Source organism: Balaenoptera ricei, chromosome 3 (genome assembly GCF_028023285.1).
Source record: "Balaenoptera ricei isolate mBalRic1 chromosome 3, mBalRic1.hap2, whole genome shotgun sequence".
Classification (NCBI taxonomy): domain Eukaryota; kingdom Metazoa; phylum Chordata; class Mammalia; order Artiodactyla; family Balaenopteridae; genus Balaenoptera; species Balaenoptera ricei.
Genome location: NC_082641.1, coordinates 176966413 through 176990486, shown reverse-complemented (window position 1 = coordinate 176990486; position 24074 = coordinate 176966413). Strand labels below are relative to the sequence as shown.

Below are 24074 nucleotides of genomic sequence, written 5' to 3'. Positions count from 1 at the left end.
GGTATTCCCTGCGCCAACTGGTCTTCGGTCCCTTTAAAGCGTCGCCACACTCAGTGTGGCTGGCTCAGCGCGACCTTCCAAACATGGCGGGGGCGGGGCCGTGGCGCACCCTGTGGTGAATAACTTAAAGGGGCCGCGCCTGCGGCGCTGGGCAGAACGTTAACGGAGTTGGCGCAGAGTGGATCCCGGCTGCGGCCCTTTGGGTGAGTCCGGGTTTTCTTCGCCCCGTCCCTTCGCGGGTTGTTAGCGAGCCCTCGGCTTTCCCAAGGTGTGTCCTCCGCCGATTCCCGGTAGCTCCCGACTTTCTGACTCTCCCGTCTCCCCCATGCCCCAGCTTCCGGCAGGTGTTTTCGCACCGGTAGCCAGGTGCACCCTCGGTTGGAAGGGGACTAGTCCCCCGTGAATTTTACAGGTAATGTCTCAAGGACCCAGTGACTCTCCCAAATTTCCATTAATACTCGAATGGCGCCAGAAACAGCCTCAGCCTCCCAGAAAAGTCTCAGTAATATTCCAGCATTCCTCAGTATCATGCTCGAACGACTCCAGGGACGTGCCCAACCAGCTCCCGGTTTTCCCAGTAATAGTCCTGTAGTCCTCAGAATCTCTCGGTAACTTCCTAGTGATCCCCCCCACCCCCCCACCCGTAATTCCAGCGTCCCTGGTTACGTTTCCCAGCAATGGCGCCAGCATCGTTCCTGGAGTCCCAGTGATAATCCGCACCATCAGAGACCCCATAACTTTACTATTACGTGACAGTAAACCTCCAGCATCACCCAGTAACACTTTGCGAGCCCACCCCACTCCGAGCGTCCCAGGATGCTACTGAGACCTCGGCATTGCACCACGACCCCTTGTGAAGGAGCTCCTGGCTGCACTCCCCCGTGCCCCAGCCTCTGTCTCCCCGGGGCCAGGCTTGGGCCGGGAGCCAGGCATCTCCCCGGCCCCATGACTCGGGCCCAGTTTTCGTGGGGTGCGGGCATCCAGTCTTCGCAGGGGGTGCTGGGGTGCGACCTAGGGCTCGGTGGATCAGGATTGATCCGTGCCCCTTCAGGGACTTGTTCGCTGGCTGCTAACAGTGGGTGCCCGGCCGGCTGCCCTTTGGCCCCGGGGTGGGTCTGGATAAGTGGGGCATCAGGTCGGCCTGGTGCGTAGGTAAGGGGAGCCTGGTGGGGGACCCGGGGACCCACCTTACTCCCTAGCTCGGGCCCCGAGGTCAATTTGCCCCACCCCTCTGCTCCGCAGCGCCCCTTCAGTCGCCCCCAGGCCTGCGGAGAAGCCGCCCCGGCAGTGGGTACGAAGGGGGCAGGGCTTGCAGCAGGGGAGGGGCGGGCCCAGAGTGATGACTTGCCCGGGTTCGTCCTGCTTCTTTCTCCCCAGGAGTCTGAACTACCAGACCTGCCGCCCAGCCTGAAACAACTGATGGAGGCGCCGCTGCAAACCGGAATGGTAAGGGTTGGGGGTTTGTGTGGCGCCGCGGGGACTACAATTCCCGACGTGCTCAGCGCGCATCATCGCGGTCCCGCGAGAACCAGTCTGCGTCTGTTCAGGCGGAACTACGTTTCCCGGTGTGCACTGCGGGCCGCCGAGCCTCCAGACAGCGTTGCTCCCCAGGGGAGGGAGCAGCGCTGGCCCATTTTGCAGATGGGGACGTCGAGGCCCGGGCCGACTGCGATCTCGGAGGCGGCCTTGGCTCAGTGGGATGAGGTCCCGGGCGTCCCGGCCCCCGGGGAAGGCTTGGCGGAGCGGGTATGCGATGCGCAGCCAGTGCCGTTCGTCCCGCAGGTGCTGGGTGTGATGATCGGGGCTGGAGTCGCGGTGCTGGTCACGGCCGTGCTCATCCTCCTGCTGGTGCGGAGGCTTCGAGTGCCGAGTGAGGACCCAGAGGGCCTTCTGGGGGTGCTGAGGGATGGGAAGCTGAAATGTCCGGGCCCCTGAGGCAGTAGAGATGGGATTTGCTGGAGCCTGTACGCAGCGTCGCCATCTCTGGCCCGTGCGGAGTGTGCGTGGAGCTCAGAATGCCCCTCTCCGCACTTATCCCCAGAAACCCCAGCCCCGGATGGCCCGCGGTATCGATTCCGGAAGAGAGATAAAGTGCTTTTCTATGGCCGGAAGATTATGCGGAAGGTGAGTCTGGGACCCCCTGGGGCTCCCACTGGCCACACAGAGACCCTGCCCTTTCCCTAGTTATACTTCGTAGTAAGCCGGCCGCCCTCCTTGATCAAGGGCCTCTGGATCTGCCCCCCTCCTCTTCCCTAGGGTCTGAACTGGCAGTTGACGCATTCCTCCCACCTCCCCCCCACCTTAATCCTCCCAGGTATCACAATCCACTTCTTCGCTGGTGGACGCCTCCGTCTCCACCACTTCCCGGCCACGCATGAAGAAGAAACTTAAGATGCTCAACATTGCTAAGAAGTAAGGCTGTGCTAGGTGTACTTGGGGCTGTCCAGGGTTTTTTGAGTGATCATCCCACACCGAAGGGTGTATCTCAGGCTTCTTTGAACCCCACGGACTGTCTTAGGAGTCTTTCCATGTCAGTGGGACTATTTCAGAGCTCTCCCCCACCAGACAGGCTGTCTCTATCACATGAGGGCTCTCTCAGTGATGTTCCCTGCCACAGGGGCATCCGTGAGTTATTTAATCCCCAGGCACTATCTCGGATGTCTTGTCATACCCTTAGGGGTCAAATCTGGGGTCCTCACACGAGAGGGTTTATTCCAGAGTCTCACTGGAGTTATCGCAGGTCTTTCTGGGGCCTGCAGGAGGGGCTATCTCTGGCTTTTGTTCCCTAGGGGTTATCTCAGCAATCTCTCTGCATCAGAAAGCATCTCTCTATGTCACCTCCCTTGGATTTTTCCCACACTACACGGAGGCTTTGTTAGGGGGTTCTGTTCCCTAGGAGTCATCTCAAGAATCTTTTGGCGCTAGAGACACAGGAAGGGCATGTCAGGGCATATCATCAGCAAAGGGCTCCCTCAGGGTCTCTGAGAAAGGCTCTCTCAGGGATCTTTCCAAGTTAGGAGCTGGCTCTGGGGTCTCCTGACATCACAGAGTCTATTTTGAAGGTCTGTCTCAAGTGTTTCTTCGCACTGAGGGGCCATTCCAGGGATGTCCATGGTCAACAGGTGTGCTATCCCATGGCTTTCTATGACTTGAGTAGGAGGGCTATCTCTAGATCTTTCACAATTAGTTGAGGGTCTGTCCACCTCCTGGGGGAGGTTTCAGTGTCTGCACACCCTTAAGGAGCTACGCTGATGGTGCCGTGACCTTGAGAGAGCTATCTCAGCTCTCTGTGACCTGGGCAAGGGCTAGCCCAAGGATCTTCCTGATCAGAAGAGGAACTATTTCTGGATTTCTCTGTAATGTGGAGTTGAACTCAGTTCAAGCTCATTCTAGAGGGTCTATCTTGAGCATTTTGTGACTGGTGGAAGGACTGTCTTCAGTAGCAACTGTGACTCCCAGGGAGGAGCTCTCCTAGGTCCATGGTTAGCAGAGGGGCTGTATCTGGATTCTCTGCATGTAACCAGGGCTATCTCAAGAGTCTCTGTGACCATCAAAGAGGCTATCTCAGGGTTGTCTGAGACTGGGGAGGAAGGGTTATCTCAGGGATTTTTACAAGGATCAGAGAGGCTGTATCTGGGGTCTCCTGATATAATGGAAGCTACCCCAAGGCTCTGCCTACATGACAGAGGCTACATGATGGAGGCGTGCAATATATGGGGTCCCATGATGAACAGAGGCACTTTTCTGGGGTCTGCCCATATCTTGGAAGCTGTGTCAGGGATCCACTTAATGAGAGGGTCCATCTAGGGAGCCTGTGACTGGTGAAGGGTGACCTCAGGGTTTTATTTCAGGGGTCAGCAACTTTTTTCTTTTTTGGGCCACATCTGGGGCTTTGCAGGCTGCACGCAACGCTGCTGCAACGACTCAACTCTGCTGTTGTAGCATTAAAGCAGCCTCAGACAATATGTAAATGAATGAATGTATTAATAGCTTGTGCCAATAAAACTTTATTTACAAAAGGAGGTGGCTGGCCTAATTTGGCCAGCGGGCCAGAGTTTGCTGAGCCCTGCTCTGGTGACCCCAGGGAAGGGCTCTGTGGGGGATCTCAGGTCTTCCTGAGCCCTCTCCCTGCTTTTCACCACCCCCCCTCGCTCCCCTCTCCTCCCACCAGGATCCTGCGCATCCAGAAAGAGACGCCAACGCTGCAGCGGAAGGAGCCCCCGCCTGCGGTGCTGGAGGCTGACCTGACCGAGGGCGACCTGGCCAACTCCCACCTGCCCTCCGAGGTGCTCTACATGCTCAAGAACGTCCGGTCAGTGTCAGGGTGCAGGCAGGGGGCTGCAGAGCTGGGGCTGACCTGACCTCCTGCATCTCTCCACTCACCAGTCCCTATCCAACAGGGTGCTGGGCCACTTTGAGAAGCCGCTCTTCCTGGAGCTGTGCCGGCACATGGTCTTTCAGCGGCTCAGCCAGGGTGACTACGTCTTCCGGCCAGGCCAGCCCGATGCCAGCATCTACGTGGTGCAGGATGGGCTGCTGGAGCTCTGTCTGCCGGCTCCTGTGAGTGGGCTCCCCCTCCGGGGGGCACCACGGGGAGATGGGCGGCAGGGATGAGCAATGGTGCAGCGGTCACTGGGGACAGGCAGTGCTTTTGGTCAGCAGGGTTGGTGGGCTTTTTTTTTTTTTTTTAATTTTGGCAATGCCGCGAGGCACAGCTTGTGGAATCTTAGTTCCCCCACCAGGGATTGAACCCAGGCCACGGCAGTGAAAGCGCCAAATCCTAACCACTAGACCACCAGGGAACTCCCAGGATTGGTGGTCTTATGAGATGTGCAGGCAGGAGTTGGGAACGGGTGTCCAAGGGCATCTGGGGTGGTCTGCCCAGTCACCGGTTATGGTTAGTGATGCTGGCCGGAAGGTTCAGTGGGGTCCGGGTGTCAGTGATCACCGAGGGAGAGTGAGGACCAGTGGCGTGGTCGGGGGGCAGGATGTGGGCTGGCAGGGCAGGGGCAGCGCTGGTCAGTGCGCCCCTCCGCCACCCCGTGTCTCAGGATGGCAAGGAGTGTGTGGTGAAGGAAGTGGTTCCTGGGGACAGTGTCAACAGCCTGCTGAGCATCCTGGATGTCATCACCGTGAGTGACCAGTACGGAGGGGGCTGGGGAGGCTGGCTGGGAGGCCACAGCCACCAGGCTGGGCTGGAGAGGGTCACCCCCAGGGCCCCCATCTCTGATGCGTCCCTGATGTTGCCAGTGGTCCCTCAAGGCAGTGGCATCAGGAGGGGTCGGGGGGGAGCGGGAAGGGGGGCTCTCACAGCCCCTGACCTTGATTCTCCTTGTGCCCCCTGCACCCCCAGGGTCACCAGCACCCCCAGCGCACTGTGTCCGCTCGGGCGGCCCGAGACTCCACGGTGCTGCGGCTTCCAGTCGAGGCCTTCTCAGCCGTCTTCACCAAGTATCCCGAGAGCTTGGTGCGGGTCGTGCAGGTCAGCGGGCCGTCCACTTCCTTCCATAACCCCCCACCCGTCACAGGCTCCCGGCGCTGGGACCCAGCAGCCAGCAGGCACTGAAGCTGTGCTTATCGGACCTGAGCAGCCAGACCTCCCTGACTCCTCCCATGAGCTGCCTCCACCCCATGTCCCCAGGTTTCTGCCGCCTGATTGTCGGTTTCTCCCTGGCTCCTAGGGCCCTGCCCAGCCCCTTCCTGCTCCGACCTTGACCTTCTGACCTTAGCTCCATCTCCATCTCCCCATCCACGGCCTCACCCCCTTAGTGCTAAGTCCTGTGGCTCACCCTCTTTCTCCCTGGCCCCCTCCTCTGACGACCATGTCCCCAAAGATCATCATGGTGAGGCTGCAGCGGGTCACTTTCCTGGCACTTCACAACTACCTGGGCCTGACCAATGAGCTCTTCAGCCATGTGAGTTACGTGGAGAGCACCAGGGGCCGGAGGGGTGTGTGGCGTGTGCCTCCCCGGACACGCCACAGGATCCCCTCTGCCCCCAGGAGATCCAGCCCCTGCGCCTCTTCCCCAGCCCGGGCCTCCCAGCCCGCACCAGCCCTGTGCGTGGCTCCAAGCGGACGGTCAGCACCTCGGCTTCTGAGGAGCCGAGGGAGACGCCTGGCCGGCCGCCTGACCCCACCGGGGCCCCACTGCCTGGAACTGCAGGTACCCAAGATGGCCCCTGCCTGACCCCCAGGAACCGTAGGCTGGCCCAGCCCACTCCCAAGAAGCCCAGGCTCTGCCCCTGAATGCCTGTCTCAGTTCCTCAGATACTCCCACCTGACCTGCCCAGCCCCCCAGGGACCCGCTTAGCTAGGTACCCAGGTGTGACTCCTGTTTGGTTCCCCCAGGAGCCCTGGCCTCAGTCCCACGGGCCCATTGGAATCACTTTTCCTAGTCCCCCAGGCCCCAGGGACTCTGAGATGACCCCTCCCCAGGCCCCCTTCAGCTCCCCACCCCCAGTCCTGGGCGCTCTGAGGAACTGGAGCCTGAACACGCGTCTCCCCCAGGGGACCCAGTGAAGCCCACATCCCTGGAAGCCCCCTCGGCCCCCTTGCTGAGTCGCTGCATCTCGATGCCCGTGGACATCTCAGGTTTGGGGCACCAAGTGGAGTGGGGGGAGGCCATCGAATTTCTGGGTTGGATGCAGGCCTGCCAGTCTTGATTTTTCTCATCCGTGAAATGGGAATATTGGCAGCACTTTCTCATGTCTTTTTTTTGCGGGTAGTCGTTGAGATGGTGCCCTCCCAACTGTGGTGAGAAGGATTGCGAGGGACAGAGCGGTGATCGATTAATCATGTCTGTGTAGCCATGGCCTCGGGTACATAGGTAGTGCTTGCTTAGACTCCAGCTATGGTCACTCTCATCTTTATTGCGTTTATTGCCCCCTGCCCACTGCAGGCTTGCAGGGTGGCCCTCGCTCGGACTTCGACATGGCATATGAGCGGGGCCGGATCTCCGTGTCCCTGCAGGAAGAGGCCTCAGTGGGGCTCCAGGCAGCCCTGGCTCGGGTAAGGACCTGCCTTCTTCCCCCACCCCACCCCAGTCCCCTCCTGGGACCCTGGTCTGGCCACAGGTGGAGTCCCCCGAGGAGGAAGGTCGGGTGGGAGCAGGGAGGTCACAGGCCTTGCCCCACACAGACCCCTACTCAGGAGGCCCGGGAGCAGCCAGCCGGCGCCTGTGAATACAGCTACTGTGAGGACGAGTCGGCCACCGGCGGGTGCCCCTTCGGGCCCTACCAAGGCCGCCAGACGAGCAGCATCTTTGAGGCGGCGAAGCGGGAGCTGGCCAAGCTGATGCGGATTGAGGTGGGCAGCTGAGGGCGTCTGGGGGACCAGGTTGGGGGGTGGGAGGCCTGGCTGGGCCAGTCTCAACCCCCTTTCCTTCCTCCCCAGGACCCCTCCCTTTTGAACAGCCGCGTCTTGCTGCATCACACCAAAGCCGGCACCATCATTGCCCGCCAGGGGGACCAGGTGAGGCTGAGCCCTGGACGCCGATCATGCAGCCCCGACCCAAGGCCTCTCTCTCTGATCTCTGATCCTTGCCTTTACACCTTAGGTGTAGACCTCCCAGTATATGATTTCCAACCCCTGACCTTTGGATCCTATGACTCTGACTCACAGCCCTCCCTCCCCATTTTCTCTGGACATATTGACCTTTCTCCTCTAATCCCTGAACCTTTTACACTAGGACCCCCACCCCTAGATTTCTCTTCCCTGTCCTGGCGTTTCCTGCAACCTCCATTTTCTGACCTTTCAACTCTACAGCATACTCTGATGCTCTGTCTGCTTCTCATTCCTGGGTCCCTGCTGGGATGGGGGCCCTCAGTAAACGGGTGCAGGTCAGAATCTGGACCTGGAGGCCGGGAACTAGCCCCACGAGCTGGATTTCAGTGCCTCCTGGCAACACACAGGTGTGGGAAAATGTGCATCCCACTAAGCCGTCCATTCTCCAGGCGGGGAAACTGAGACCCGTTGTGACGTCACAGCCCAGGAGCACAGAGGAGGAGGGTTAGGGAGGAAGCCAAAGGTGAAATCTGGACTCTGCCCTGACTCCCTGTGTGACCTTGGGTGAATCATCTAGAAACTTGTCATCTTCCTCGCCTGCGGAATGAGGGTCATAACTCTCTGCTAGAATTGTTGTGAGGATGAAACAGGAAATACCCAGTTCGCAGCTACTAGGGTTTGCAAGGGTGACAGGCCAGGGGAGGGTTGGAGCAGCAGCTCCCAGTCGGGGGATGGGGTGGGGGTGACAGTAGGGGTGACATGACTTAGGCGTTGAGACCACAGCACCGCCCCAGGCTCAGGGGAGGAGCCCGGGGCTTGGGGGAGGGGCTGGGGGTGGCCCAGCTATTAGCTGGCTGGGTGGTTATTGTTGTTGTTTTTAATTTTTATTGGAGTATGGTTGACTTAAGGGTTGTTGTTATATCACGTGATCAGTTGACTGAGCTGCCACGTCGAGCTGCTCATTGCAGGGTGGGCTCCTTTCTGCAGAGGAAGTTTTGTGCCAGCTGTTTGAGGTACTTGAGGGACTGGCTGAGGAAGTGTGGTCACACCATGGCCCTTGCAGGGGCCCCGGGCCCCTGCTTATCTAGGAGCCTCTGCTGGGCTCAGCCCGGCCCGGCCCCAGCCCCAGCCCAGCCTGCTAACACACCAGGCTCCTCGGGGTCTTCAGGACTTTGTTAGGGACAAAGCTGGTCTGCTGTGCCCCCCTCTGAAACTTTACACCAATAGTTTTCAACGTCGTTGTCAACGACATTTGGCAACGTCGAGACATTTTTGATTGACTTGGGAGGGTGCTACTGTCATCTAATGGGTTAGAGACCAGGGATGCGAGACTGCATGGGCCAGTCCCCCTACAACAGAATTCTCCAGTCCAAAATGTCAGTGTTGCCAAGGTTGAGAAACCCCGCTTTCCACAAACATTTCCCAAAGTGTATTTCATGGAACAGCCATATCACAAGGGGTCTGTGTGCAACATGTTGGAGAAACGCAGGTTATTTTACCCCTTCTTGGCAGCTCCCAGTGAGCATTATTAGCATATTCAAGGCTCTGAGAAGTCCTGCAGTGGAAAAAAACATGCTTCCCAATCTGAGGACAAATGGCAGCCTACTATTAATCACTCCCATTTATATCCCAAACCCAGTCTGGGAATTCTATCTTGGAAGGTCCCAGCGTGTGTGTATGTCTCCTGGGCCTGGGCCTCTCCCAGGGATCCTTGCAGTGTTTTGGCACTCATCTGGGGCTTTGTGGGGTGTCAGACAGGTTTGTGTAATGAATGAGGAAGGAACCTTTCTGTCTCTGGGCGGTTTCAGTTCCTTATTTGAAAGGGTGGGACAGAGCGGCATCCAGCTGGGCAGGCTAACCAGAGGGGAGAGGGGCGTTTGCTGTGTCCCAGGGTTGTTGCAGAGGCAAGAAACACCAGTGGGGTCCCCTGCCTTTGGGAAGCTCATAGTTCTGACAGCCATTACAGTCAAAGGATTACACAAATGGTTGCTAAATCATATGTGCTTAGTGCTACAAAGGAGATGTTCTCAGTCCACAACGTCTGGTTTAGTCAAGGCAGTGTCTCTGTGGAAGTGACCTCCAGAGAAGGAGGAAGGATGAGGACGAATTAACTAGGTGCAAGGGGAAGGAAAGAGCATTCTATGCAGAGGGGACAGTTTGTGCAAATGTCCTGTGGTAGAGCTATTCCATCTGTAGGAAACAAAAGGAAGTCAACAGGGATGGAGTGGAACAAGGGAACTGGGAGCAAAGGGGATTTTTTTTTTTTTTTTTTGGATGCACTGCCCGGCTTGCAGGATCTCAGTTCCCTGACCAGGGACTGAAGCCAGGCTCCGGGCTCCAGCAGTGAAAGTGGCGAATCCTAACCTCTAGATCACCAGGGAACTTCCCAAAGGGGATTTTTTTTTTTTTTTTTTTTTTGGTGATAGTTTTAGAGACGTAATTCATGCATTATACAATTCACCCATTTAAAGAGTACAATTCAGTGGTTTTTAGTATATTCACATAGTTGTGCAACCATCACCACTGTGCATTTTAGAGCATCACCTTAAAAAAGAAACACCATACCCTTAAGCCATCAGTCTCCTACCTCCTAAACAGCCCCAGCCCTAAGCAACTACTAATCTTACGTTTCTATAGATTTGCCCGTTTTGGACATTTCATATAAATGGAATCATACAATATGTGGCCCCTTGTGTCTGGGCTTCTTTCACTTAGTATGATGTTTTCAAGGTTCATGCATGTTGTGGCATGTGTCATTGCTTCGTTCTATTACGGCTGACTACTGTTCCATTGTATGAATGGACCACGTTTTGCTTCTTAATTCATCAGTTGATGGACATTGAGTTATTTCTACCTTTTGGCTAGTAGGCATAATGCGGCTATGAACGTTTATGTGCAGATGTCTTTGTGGACACGTTTTCATTTCTGTTCGGTAGATACCTAGGAGTTGAGTTGCTGGGTCATATGGCAACTCTATTTTTTTTTTCTTTTTATTCTTGGCTGCGTTGGGTCTTTGTTGCTGCATGCAGGCTTTCTCTAGTTCCGGTGAGCGGGGGCTACTCTTCGTTGCGGTGCACGGGCTTCTCATTGCGGTGGCTTCTCTTGTTGTGGAGCACAGGCTCTAGGCACACGGGCTTCAGTAGTTGCGGCGTGTGGGCTCAGTAGCTGTGGCTCGCAGGCTCTAGAGCGCAGGCTCAGTAGTTGTGGCGCACGGGCTTAGTTGCTCCGTGGCATATGGGATCTTCCCAGACCAGGGCTTGAACCTGTGTCCCCTGCATTGGCAGGTGGATTCTCAATCACTGTGCCACCAGAGAAGTCCCCGGCAACTCTATTTTTAATTCTTTGAGGACTTTAAAATTTTTGGCCAGATTGTTTCCCGGTGGCTGCACCATTTTACAGTCCCACCAGCAGTGTGTAAGGATTCCAGTTTCTTACATCCTCTCTAACACTTTTTGATTCAAGCCATCCTAGTGGGTGTGAAGTGGCATCTCATTGTGGTTTTGATTTGCATTTCCCTAATGATTCATGATGTTGAGCATCTTTTCATGGGCTTACTGGCCATTCATGTATCTTCTTTGGAGAAATGTCTATTCAGAGCCTTTGCCCATTTTTTAAAAATTTATTTTATTTATTTATTTTTGGCTGCAGTGGGTCTTCGTTGCTGCACGCAGGCTTTCTCTAGTTGCGGCAAGCGGGGCCTACTCTTTGTTGCAGTGCGTGGGCTTCTCATTGCAGTGGCTTCTCTTGTTGTGGAGCATGGGCTCTAGGCGCGAGGGCTTCGGTAGCTGTAGCACGCGGGCTCAGTAGTTGGAGCTCGCAGGCTCTAGAGCACAGGCTCAGTAGGTGTGGTGCACGGGCTTAGTAGCTCCGTGGCATGTGGGATCTTCCTGGACCAGGGCTCGAACCCATGTCCCCTGAATTGGCAGGTGGATTCTTAACCACTGCGCCACCAGGGAAGCCCTTGCCCATTTTTTAACTGAGTTATTTGTCTTTTTAGTACTGAGTTGTAAGACTTCTTTACATATTCTGGATACCAGACCCTTAGCAGATATATGATTGGCAAATATTTCTCCCATACGGTGTGTTGTCCTTTCACTGCCTTGATAGTGCCCTTTGAAACTCAAAAGTTTTTAATTTTGTTGAAGTCCAGTTTATCTATTTTTCATTTTGTTGCTTGGGCTTTTAGTATCATATCCAAGATTCTGTTGCCAAATTCAGTGTGACCATGATTGACCCTTATATTTTCTTCTAAGAGTTTTATGTATGTATGTATATATGTATGTATGTATGTATTTGGCTGCGTTGGGTCTTCGTTGCTGCACGCGGGCTTTCTCTAGTTGCGGCGAGCGGGGACTACTCTTCGTTGTGGTGCACCGGCTTCTCATTGTGGTGGCTTCTCGTTGCGGAGCACAGGCTCTAGGCGCGCAGGCTTCAGTAGTTGTGACACGCGGGCTCAGTAGTTGTGGTGCACGGGCTTTGTTGCTCGGCGACCTGTGGGATCTTACCAGACCAGGGCTCGAACCCGTGTACCCTGCATTGGCAGGCGGATTTTTAACCACTGCGCCACCAGGGAAGTCCCATCTTCTAAGAGTTTTATAGTTTAAGCTCTCAGATTCATGTCTTTGATCCATTTTAATATGGCATAAGCTGAGAATCCAACTTTATTCTTGGCCATGCAGCTATGCAGTTGCCCAGCACAAGCAAAGAGTCTCTAAGCTCAGCCATGCTCCTGTGTAGCCAGTCTTCGTAGGCTCTTGCTGGCTGTGTTGAAAAGAATTCATGGGCCTTAATCTGGGCTGAGTTGGGTGATCCATTAGCAGTGTCTGCTCTGGGTGCTGAGTGGGAATATAGATACATATGCTGCTCAGCTCAGTGCTATAGAAAGCCTTCACTCCCTCCAACTTTTCCTTCCTTAACCTTTCCTCTGGAGTGCACTGACCTGAGTTGTGGGTGAGGTGGTGCCCCTGTGCCCATCTCCTGGCCCTTGCCCTACAGGATGTGAGCCTGCACTTCGTGCTCTGGGGCTGCCTGCACGTCTACCAGCGCATGATCGACAAGGCCGAAGACGTGTGCCTGTTCGTGGTGCAGCCCGGAGAGCTGGTGGGACAGCTGGCCGTGCTTACCGGCGAACCCCTCATCTTCACGCTGCGAGCCCAGCGTGATTGCACCTTCCTGCGGATCTCCAAGTCCGACTTCTATGAGTATGACTGGGCCCGATATTTGGGTGGGGGTGACGCTCAGGCAGCCCCGACCAACTCCATTCTGCCCTGCATGAGGCCATCCCTCTGAACAGCCAACAGTTTTCCAGGGCAGCTTTGAGCCCTTCCTGTCCCACCTCCAGGCCATCACCCACCCTCTCCACTCCCTAAGGGCCGTTCTAGGGCGCCCCCGGCCCATGCACCCCCGCCCTTCGCCCACAGGATCATGCGTGCACAGCCCAGTGTAGTGCTGAGCGCCGCGCAGACCGTGGCCGCGAGGATGTCACCCTTCGTGCGCCAGATGGACTTCGCCATCGACTGGACAGCGGTGGAGGCGGGACGCGCACTGTACAGGTGCAGGCCCCGCCCCCACCTCTCCCCTCAGGCCCTGCCTACGAGGACCCCTACCCTGTCTGACCCGCCCCTCCCACCGCCACCCCAGGCAGGGCGACCGCTCCGACTGCACCTACATCGTGCTCAATGGGCGGCTGCGAAGTGTCATCCAGCGTGGCAACGGCAAGAAGGAGCTGGTGGGCGAGTACGGCCGCGGGGATCTCATAGGAGTGGTGAGCTCGGCCCCACCCACTGACCTCTAACCTCTCCCAGTCCAGTTTCCCCCCACGCCCAACATACACTTCATCCCGGGTAACCTGTTGGGGGTAGTGAACGCTCCCTCCCCAACCTATGACCTCGTGCGATCCACTTTCCCCAGCTCCTTTCCGTGGGGCGGGGCGATGGGGGCAACCTCACCAGGGTGGTGAGTCTGATCTGAATCGGTCTCCAGACCTCTCTCCATCAGAAGAGGGGACCCCCGCCGGTGTGGACCCCTGTCCTCCTGTCCGCTCCCTTTCCTCAGACCCCCGAGATGGGTAGTGAGGCTTGGTTCTCTCCACCCCCATCTGGGGGGTGGGGTGGGGTGGGGGGGACTCGGTACCGCCTCCTCTCTGCACCCATGGTAGTCCTCCCCGCTACCTATCAAGCTCCTGGCTCACGCAGCCCTGGTCAGACACGCTATCCCCTAGGTGGAGGCGCTGACCAGGCAGCCACGTGCCACGACGGTGCACGCGGTGCGCGACACAGAGCTGGCCAAACTCCCCGAGGGCACCCTGGGCCACATCAAACGTCGATACCCGCAGGTGCAGCTCGCTCGGTTGTGGGCTGTTCTCCTAATGGGGGCTGGACAGATAGGAGTGGGGGCGGGTACCCAGAGAAGGCAGGGCCTAATGTGTGGAGAGGGGGGTTAGATGGGGGTGGAGCCCTAGGAAGGAGGTGAAGCCTCCAAGTGAGGGCGGGGCTCATGGGGTGGGGCTCAGGTAACAGGGACCCAGGCGCCCTGGTAGAGGAGGAAAAGATGGTGCAGAACTGCTCCTCCAGTCTCACTGGACCGCCGGCCTCCAACGCCCCAGGTCGTGACCCGCCTCATCCACCTGCTGAGCCAGAAAATTCTGGGGAATTTGCAGCAGCTGCAAGGACCCTTCCCAGGTGAGAGCTGGCCGGCGCCCGCGAATGCTAAGGGATCTAGTCCAATGCCCAGAACGAGCTAGGAGAGGGAGCCATGAACCCAGGGCATGCTGGGAAGTGGAGTCCCACGTATAACCTGCTCTGGGCGGGGCTTCAAGCGGGAAGTGGGAATCCGAGTTCCGAGTTCCGGTGCATGCTGTGGGCTGCAGTTGGGGTTCTTGGGCATGCTGGGAAACGGAGTCCTGGACCCAGGGCCGGCTTGTTAATGGAATCTGAAGTATCAGTGGTGCTGAGAGGTGGAGTCTTTAGGGCAAGCTTGGTTCTGGGTATCAGGGTTGGCTGGAGGATGGAGTCCACATAATAGGAAGCGGAAACCTAGACTAAAGTGTGCTGGTAAGTGTAGTCTATGGGGTGGTGTTTGGGGCCCAGGGCATGTTGGAAAGTGGCTCTGTAGGTTACCAGCCTGGTGGGAGATGTGGTTCCTGGTCCCGGTGAATGCTGGGAGATGGTCCCTGTCCCAGTGCATGCTGGGGGTGATGGTGGTGTGGGTCCCTTCCCAGGGCATGCTGGGAGATGTGGTTTCCGTCAGCTAGGATACACTGGGAAATTGAGTCAGATTCGAGATGTGCAGAAATATGGACCTGAGGTTCTGTGTTATGGTGACCTGACCCTGGACCAGCCTGGCAACCTCTACTCTCCTTTTCCCCCAAGGGGCTTCTGCCCCATCAGCCCTGGCACCTGGATCCTGAGGGTAGGAGGCAGGGGGTGAGCCGTGGCCAAGAACTGCCCCCATGCCCAGGGTCTTCCCCGATAAACTTTTCCCCCAGTCTTGCACCAAGCACACAAATACACGTTCTCTCCCACCCAGCTGCCAGGACTGCCCTTGGTGTGATTCTGGGGCAGATATAGGGGCAGGGACTTTAAAATCTCAGACCTCTGGGAACCTGGAGAATGCACAAGACAGACAAAGTCCCTAGAAGGGTTTACAGCTTCGGAAGCAAGATACAGTTTTTAAAATACAAAGAGTACAATGTCGGATAATGTACTGTGCAGAAAACAAAATAGGGTCTTGATGGGGTATGACTAGGGGAGGGAGGGAGGGAGGCTTTTCTGAGGACAATGAGCTGAGACTTGATAAATGAGATGGGGCCAGACGCTGGCAGAACTCTGAAGGCTCTGCACACAGGGTTTGGTGGTGTTGAAACACTTCAAGGAGGGAAGTGAGTGAGGGGGAGGAATAGCGGGGGGGGGGGGCAAGTCATGCAGGGACTGGGAGCCGTCGAAAGGCATTTGAACTTGTTCAGACTGTTATAGGAAGAACTGGAGGAGAGGAGGCAGGGAGAAGTCCGGTCAAGAGATGGGGGTTGATGGCTTGGTCTAAAGTGTAAGTAGAGAAGCTGAGAAGCAATCAGTGCATCAAAAATACATTTATTTCCGTCTAGTTTTGTGTCCAAGTCCCTTTAGTGGACAGAGGCCCCGAGGCCAGAATGGTGTAGGGGCACAGATCAGTCCACGCAGGTGGAGTGGAAAACAGCAATGGTTATACAGTTGTGTAATGGAGGCCACTGAGGAGATTGGGCCAGAACTGAAGGTCAGATAGCCAGGTCTTATCAAGGACAGTGGCTGAGGCTGTGAGGCTAGGATCGAGGCCATGACCTTCACTACGGCATCACTAAGCCTCAGCTGAGGAACAAGGAACAGGGATTTCTGAGAAGGCAGAGGAGAGGTGACCTTTCCGGACACAGGACTGCACAGCAAATACCATCCTTTGGGGTCTCAGCAGGTTCGGGACTAGGCGTTCCCCCTCACTCGGAGCTCACCAACCCAGCCAGCAACCTGGCAACAGTGGCAGTGCTGCCCGTGTGTGCCGAGGTGCCCATGGTGGCCTTCATGCTGGAGCTGCAGCATGCTTTGCAAGCCATCGGTCAGTCGTGGGCAAGGGCAGGCTTTCGGTCTACATGGGGCAAGGCGCACGTGGGTGGGGGCATTGGCCAATGAATGGAGACACCTGGGTGGGTCAGAGGTGGGGCTGGGGGGCTGGAGCAGGGCTGTGGGAGCGGAGTGGGTGGTATTGTCTTATAGGAGGGCCCTCCAGCTCCGTTGACCTGGGTTCCTAAACACCCTTCCTCACCCATCCCCAGGCCCCACACTTCTCCTCAACAGTGACATCATCCGGGCGCGCCTGGGGGCCTCTGCGCTGGACAGGTGTGTGTTGGGGGTGCAGGAGGTTAGGGTGGGGCGCGAGGGATAAGCTCAAAGCGTAAGATTCTTTCAGATCTCATTTGAGATCTAGGCTGTGAAACAAGGAGCATGCGCCCCCCCATCCCTCTGGTCACTGGGGAGACAGTGGAGTGAATCCGCCCCTGGAGGATGCAGACGTATGGGGCTTGGATGTCCAGGTCCCCCTCCCCAGAGCAATGGAGCTACATGGTCCCTGAGGGCAGGGACCCCTGACCAGCCCCAGGATGACGCTCCCCCACCCCCATCCTAGCATCCAAGAATTCCGGCTGTCGGGGTGGCTGGCCCAGCAGGAGGACACGCACCGCATCGTGCTCTACCAGACAGACGCATCGCTGACGCCCTGGACCTTGCGCTGCCTGCGCCAGGCCGACTGCATCCTCATCGTGGGCCTTGGCGACCAGGAGCCCACGCTTGGCCAGGTCCGGAGACCATTCACAGTGACCCCCATCCCTGGGATCCCGCCCCCTGCCCTCCGGTGCCTGCGCCGGGCCACGTGCACCCTCACCGGTGGGGCTAGGTGACCAGGAACTACGGGGCCAGGTGTGGGAGGGGCAGGGAGGAAACCACGGGTGAGAGTGACTTCCGTGCTTCCCCCTTCTCCCCCCGCCCCCCAAAGCTGGAGCAGATGCTGGAGAACACGGCAGTGCGCGCCCTCAAGCAGCTGGTCCTGCTGCACCGCGAGGAGGGCCAGGGCCCCACGCGCACAGTGGAGTGGCTCAACATGCGCAGCTGGTGCTCGGGGCACCTGCATCTGCGCTGTCCGCGCCGCCTCTTCTCGCGCCGCAGCCCCGCCAAGCTGGTGAGGGGCCCTGCAGGGGACGGGTCGGCTCGCTGGACCTTTCAGGGGCGTGGCTACTGGAGGGGCGCGGCCTAGAGACCAGAGGGGCCGGGGCAGTGTCTTGGAGGTCCAGACGCCTCCTCCTACACCCGCATCCTCATGGGCCGCGTCTCTCTCCTTTCACGCCAGCACGAGCTCTACGAGAAGGTTTTCTCGAGGCGCGCAGACCGGCACAGCGACTTCTCCCGCCTGGCGCGGGTGCTCACAGGCAACACCATCGCCTTGGTGCTGGGCGGGGGCGGGGCCAGGTGAGGGGCGGGGTCCGCGCTGGCAGGGGCGGGGCCAGGGGCCCTGAGGGGTAGAGCTGACTCCCTGGGCGCGATCCCATAGGGGCGGGCCGGCACCACCTGCCTTGCAGGTGAGGGAGAAGGGATAAGATTCCTGGGGGTGGGGCTTAGGGGATCCCCAGAGGGTCACTGGGTCTCCACCTTGCAGGGGCTGCTCACACATCGGGGTGCTGAAGGCATTAGAGGAGGCGGGGGTCCCCGTCGACCTGGTGGGCGGCACGTCCATCGGCTCCTTCATCGGGGCCCTGTACGCCGAGGAGCGGAGCGCCAGCCGCACTAAGCAGCGGGCCCGGGAGTGGGCCAAGGTGTGTGTTGCGGGGAGGGGGTTCCCCCACCCCAGGAGCACCCTGAAACCTCACCCTAGAGGGGCTTCTGGGTTTCTCCTGACCCTCCCCGTCTTAATCTGTGAAACCCACCTGGATCCTTTATAGAGATACCTCCAGGACCTTGGATGACCGCCCTCCGTGACTTCCTGGCTAGTGACCCTAGTTTCCAGCTCCCAGCTGGAGAAATCAGGCCCCTTAGGGACTGCCTAGTCAGTGACTCCCAAGTGACTCCTGTTTGACCCCCCGCTGGCCCATTGCCCCTAGAGCATGACTTCAGTTCTGGAGCCCGTGCTGGACCTCACCTACCCCGTCACCTCCATGTTCACGGGGTCGGCCTTCAACCGCAGCATCCACCGTGTCTTCCAGGACAAGCAGATCGAGGTGCACTCTTCCCCCATGCCTGCCCCTCCCCTGCCCCTCCCCACAGGAGTCCCCACTCCTCCTGGACCTCAGTCCCTGTCCCTGTAGGACCTGTGGCTGCCGTACTTCAACGTGACCACGGACATCACCGCCTCGGCCATGCGTGTCCACAAAGATGGTGGGTACCCCAGCCGGCCCCACCAAAACCACTGTAGCCACGTGGGGAATGGGTGCGGGGAAGGGGCAGCCGAGCATCTGGGACGTTGTTAACATGAGTGACCACCCCTCCTGGCCTGAGTGCTGAGCACTAATCGTCACCCACTAATGCCCCAGAGGCCCCAGGTATGTCTGTCCTCGCGGGCAGGAGGCCGAGAGACTCGTCGGGCGCCTCACCCCCTCACACCAGTCCCCGCAGGCTGCGTGTGGCGCTACATCCGGGCCAGTGCCTCCTACTGCCCCTACCTGCCCCCGCCTTGCGACCCCAGGGACGGGCACCTGCTGGTGGACGGGTGCTACGTCAACAACGTGCCGGGTCAGCGAGCCCCCCGGGCTGGCCGGGCCTCCAAGTATGTCTGAGTGTGCCTGTGCGTGTCTGTGTCTGTGTGTCCCGCCGGGCAGGCTCCCTGTGGCGATACGTGCGTGCCAGCATGACACTCTCGGGATACCTGCCGCCACTGTGCGACCCCAAGGACGGGCACCTCCTCATGGACGGCGGCTACATCAACAACCTGCCAGGCAAGTAGCCGCCTGCTTGTCCCCATGCACAGACACGCGGGCAAGCTCATGGCAGACGTGTGTGTGCAGGTGAAGGATGCGCCCACGTGCTGTATTTGACACGCACACACACAGGGCAAGCGTGGACACACGCAGGTGGGTGGGGCACCTCCACGACGAGCTTTCTTTCACACCCACTCACTTGAAGCATGCAGATGAGAGGCAGGGGGGTTGCAACTTAAAATTCCACACACCCAGTGGCGTGCAAACACAAGTAGACACCTACGCTGGCTACACAGGCGCTTGAGGTCCCATAGATCAGGGATCCGCACACTGCACCCCACAAGCCAAATCTGGCCCCCTGCCTGATTTTGTAAATAAAGTTTTATTGGCACACAGCCACACCTAATCGTTTATCCTTTGTCTGTGGCTATGTCTGCACAGCAGAGTTGAGTAGTTGCAACAGAGACCATATGGCCTGGAAAGCCGAGATTATTTTTTCTCTGGCCTTTTACAGACAGCTTGCCAACTCCTGCATAGGCGTTCTGTACAGATACTTGCACTCACACAATCTCATGCGTGTGAGCAAGTGTGTACAAACTCACAGGTGGACGGGCACACTTGGACGCACAAAGAAACATACTTAGACATTGATCTAGGGACACGGGAAAGGAATACAAACAGTCCTGGGTGTGTGTACAGAGGCATAGCATACCCAGAGGTGGGTGTGTTCACAAACATACAGACAGGACATGCACATACCTGATAGGGGTGCGTACAGCGCACACAGAGACACAGACACACACACACACACACAGACACAGACACAGACAAGCTTGTGAGGGACACGGGCAAAGTCTGATGGAGACTTAGGTGTCTTTGGGGACTGGACCTGGCTACAGGACCCTGTCCATGTCCCCCCAGGCACCCCCAGACCCACTCAGGGGCCCTCAGTGGGGCACACAGACCCACGGCTACAGCACCCTCCTCACCGCGCCATCACCCCACCCTTCACCCCATCCGTCCTGCTGCCTGAATCTCCTTGATCCGGCTCTTTGCTCTGTGTCCCTTGTCTCAGCCTCAAGATCCCTCTTTCCACCTGGATTCTCTCTCCTTGCATATCTCTGGCCCCTGATATCTCTCTCTCCCACGAATCTCTGTTGCTGTCTCTGGTCCCCTGCATTTCTCTCCCCGCGGCTCTGTCTCCCGATGTCTTTATTCCCACATCTCCCTGTGTCTCTGACCCTCCGTCTGTTTCCATGACTCTGATCCCTTCATCTCTGCCTCCTGGTATCCTTACTATAATCTGTCTCTCCGTGTCACTCTCCTTCCATATCTTTGTCCCCCATGTGTCTGACCTTGTGTCTCTTTCCCCAGTGACTTTATCCCTCTGCCTCCATCTTCTCCATTCCTCTGGCCCTGGTTCCCCAGACCTAAAAACTCCAACACCCATCCCCTCCTCCACATCATCGGCCTCTACAGCCATACCCTTTGCATGCCTGCATGTTGTTCGCATGGTTTTTTTTTGCGTGACCACGTGCATGATGGTGTTTGTGGGGCTGGGTTGAACTTCCCTGCCTCAGTCCTGGTGGAGAACAGCCCCCTGACCCCCCGGCCCCACAGCGGACATTGCTCGCAGCATGGGTGCCAAGACGGTCATCGCCATCGACGTGGGAAGCCAGGATGAGACGGACCTCAGCACCTACGGGGACAGCCTCTCTGGTTGGTGGCTGCTGTGGAAGCGGCTGAACCCCTGGGCAGACAAGATCAAGGTTCCAGACATGGCCGAGATCCAGTCTCGCCTGGCCTATGTGTCCTGCGTGCGGCAGCTGGAGGTCGTGAAGTCCAGCTCGTACTGCGAGTACCTGCGCCCACCCATTGACTGCTTCAAGACCATGGACTTTGGGAAGTTCGACCAGATCTATGTGAGCGGGTGGGAGCCACTTGGTGCCAGTGGGGTGGTCCGGCAGAGCTTTACTACTGAAAGCCCAGAGCAACATGAGGGGAAGGATTCTAGGGCTGCATTTGGGATCCGTGGGGAATAGAATGGTAATCAATCAGTGACGTCTGCAGTGAGTGTGGCAAGGGGATGTACATGTGTATGTGCAAACTAAGTTTCTTAATATGTGCCAGCTGCACTGCCTGAAGCACGCTGTAGAGATTTCTAATGCCATTTCTGGGATACTCTGGATGGAGCACTGTGTATAATGTGCCACTGACCCAGAAAAATGTGTCATAGCCCATGCCAACTGAAAATGATCAGTAGCTGGGACTTCTCTGGTTGTCCGGTGGTTAGGACTCCATGCTTCCAATGCAGGGGGCACGGGTTTGATCCCTGGTCAGGGAACTAAGATCCCGCATGCCGTGCGGTGTGGCCAAAAAAAAAAGAGAAAGAAAGAAAAGAATATGATCAGTAGCTGCTGCCCAGAGCCCTGAGTAAAAATGTCTGATTCCCTTTCTGGGCTCACTGGGAAGACATGCCATGCTGGATTAGTGATGTCTGTTATGGGCATGGGAGATGGTGATATTTACGGGTATACCGCATATTTGCAGACCTTGAAATAAGCCTGCACACCGCCATCTCGAATCATTTGGTACTTGGCACACTGCATGGGGCTGAGTGGGAAAGAATGTGCAAAGAGTGATTGGTAATGTCTGGCAGGGGCACAGGATAGAGGACATGGGGGTGAGTGTGCTACGTATGGCCGACTCTGAAATCAGTGTAGTCTCAAATGCCAGCTCCCCCAGAGCATCAGGCTTTTGAGGGGCCAGGGCAGGGGCAGGCAGGGTGGGGATAAGCAGAGAAGATGAGGCAGAGAAGAACACCCCCGGGGGTTGCAGACATGGCCCCAGCCCCCTCGTTTCCTGCAGGATGTGGGCTACCAGTACGGGAAGGCCGTGTTTGGGGGCTGGAGCCGGGGCGACGTCATTGAAAAGATGCTCACGGACCGACGGTCTGCAGATCTTAACGAGAGCCGCCGTGCAGACGTAAGCCTGTGCCCTCCTTCTCCGACGGGGCCACTCTGACCACACATCCCCCACCCCCAGTCCCCTCTGGGTCTCCCCCAGACCCCAGACGACCCCGAGAGCCTCACCCACGCCGCCCCGCAGGTGCTCGCCTTCCCCAGCTCCGGCTTCACCGACTTGGCGGAGATCGTGTCCCGGATCGAGCCCCCCACGAGCTATGTTTCTGTTTCCGACGGCTGTGCAGATGGTGAGGGGGTTGAGGGCGTCCCCAGGAGGGTGGGGCTGGGGTCGGTGTACTGGTGGCTGGAGAGGTCAGCCCAGCCCGAGCGCCCTCAACTTCCCCCACTGCCGTTCCAGGGGAAGAGTCGGACTGCCTGACGGAGTACGAGGAGGACGCGGGACCAGACTGCTCGCGGGACGAAGGGGGCTCTCCGGAGGGCGCGAGCCCCAGCACTGCCTCCGAGACGGTGAGAGCGGGCGGCCCGGGCCCCCCACAAGGTGGGGAGACCCGGCTGACTGTGCCGGTGTCCCGGGCTGTGTGACACGAGCGGGGTCGCCCCTGTCCCTGCAGGAGGAGGGCAAGTCGATCCTCCGGCACCGGAGCTGTCTGCCGCAGAACCCCCCCAGATCTGCGGATGCCTGAGGACCTCGAGAGGGGTCCCACCTTGGGCTGGACTAGGGGTGGGCCCTCTGGGGGCGGCTCACTCCCCCTCTGCCTGCTGCTATGCCTGTGATCCCCCGGGGTGCCCCTTGACCCCCAGCCCCCAGGGTCCACACACTGGACTGGCTTGTCCCCCGGGGGACGGGCAGCACTGCACTGATGACCCTTGATCAGTCACACCAATAAACCTTCCCCTCTCGGAAGCGGCCGTATCTCATCTTTGGGTTCAGGGGGCACCTCGCCCCACCTTCCATGCTCAGGATGGCCCGGGCTGGGGCCGGAAACGGCCTTGAGCTTGTCACCATGACCTGCGCTCCCAGCCTCGGGCTGAGCTTCCCCCACTGGGAGTGGCCATCCCCACATTCACCTGTAGGCCCACACACATATGTATGTATATGTATGGCATAAAATTTATCATTTTAGCCATTTTTAAGTGTACAGTTCAGTGGCACCAAATAGATTCACATTGTGCAACCATCCATCCCCAGAAGTGTCTCACCTTCCCAAACTGAAACTCTGTCCCCATGAGACACTCAGTCCCTGCTCCCCTCCCCCAGCCCCCAGTCCCCACCACTCTACTTTCTGTCCCTAGGAATTTGACTTGTTTGTGGACCTCACGTGAGTGGAATCATACATTATTTGGCCTTTTGTGTTTGGCTTATTTCACTGAGCATAATGTCCTCAAGGTTTCTCCGTGTTGTAGCAGGTGTCAGAATTCCTTCCTTTTTAAAGGCTACATAGTATTCCCTTGTATGGATGGACCACATCGTGTTTATGCATTTACCCGTCAGTGGACACTTGGGTTGCTTCCACTTTGGGGCTGTTGTGAATCGTGCTGCTATGAAAACAGGTGTACAAATATCCCTGCTTTCCAATCCTTTAGGTAGATACCCAGAAGTGGATTTGCTGGACATATGGTAATTCTATGTTCAACTTTTTGAGGAAGTGCTAAACTCTTTTCCACAGCAGCTACACCACTTTATGTTCCCACCTGCAATGCACATGGGTAGTTTTTAAGCAAAGGAGAGAACGGTCAGGTCTGTTTCTGGAAGCGGATGGATTGGAGGAGGCGGAGGCAGGGGGCCAGAGACCAGGGAGAGATGACAAGGCCGAAATTAGGACAGTGGACACGGAGACGGTGGGGAGGGGACAACACCCAAGAAATGTGTACAAGAAAATATGGCAGAACTTAGAGATTAATGCTCGGTGGGAGCTCGGGGCAGGGGATGCCAAGGAGGACGGAGGGACCTTGGCATAGGTGACCAGGGAAGGGCATCTTTTTTTAAAAATTTACATTTATTTATTTTCAATTAAAAAAAATATTTTTGGCCACGCCACACGGCTTGTGGGATCTTAGTTCCCCAGCCAGGGATCGAACCCAGACCCCTGCAGTGAAAGCCGTGGAGTCCTAACCACTGAACAGCCAGGGAAGTCCCTTTTCTTGTTTTTTTTTTTTAAATTGAGGTATAGTTGGTTTACAATGTTGTGTTATGTTCAGGAGTACAGCAAAGTGATTC

At 57.3% G+C, this 24074-nt stretch overlaps 1 protein-coding gene across 6 annotated transcripts; it reads left to right on the top strand.

The window, feature by feature from the left end:
- The first annotated feature begins 35 nt into the window (after positions 1–35).
- On the top strand, positions 36–22760 carry PNPLA6 (patatin like phospholipase domain containing 6). Of its 6 annotated transcripts, none has more exons than XM_059918597.1 (34): positions 36–203; positions 1378–1446; positions 1783–1870; positions 2042–2124; positions 2315–2412; positions 4172–4312; positions 4401–4560; positions 5052–5132; positions 5354–5482; positions 5835–5915; positions 6002–6164; positions 6509–6592; positions 6900–7009; positions 7151–7306; positions 7394–7471; positions 12500–12705; positions 12925–13056; positions 13145–13268; positions 13725–13838; positions 14109–14184; positions 15947–16087; positions 16305–16368; positions 16655–16823; positions 17021–17203; positions 17372–17490; positions 17678–17834; positions 18120–18236; positions 18324–18393; positions 18834–18950; positions 20553–20854; positions 21801–21917; positions 22041–22143; positions 22254–22363; positions 22468–22760. In XM_059918597.1, exons 2-34 carry the CDS (start codon positions 1420–1422, stop codon positions 22537–22539), a joined length of 3972 nt encoding a protein of 1323 aa, XP_059774580.1. In that variant the 5' UTR covers positions 36–203; positions 1378–1419; the 3' UTR covers positions 22540–22760. The 6 variants fall into 6 exon arrangements, with proteins under 6 accessions (XP_059774580.1, XP_059774579.1, XP_059774578.1 ...); XM_059918596.1 differs by having other exon boundaries at positions 15944–16087; XM_059918595.1 differs by having other exon boundaries at positions 7139–7306.
- Positions 22761–24074: the final 1314 nt, after the last annotated feature.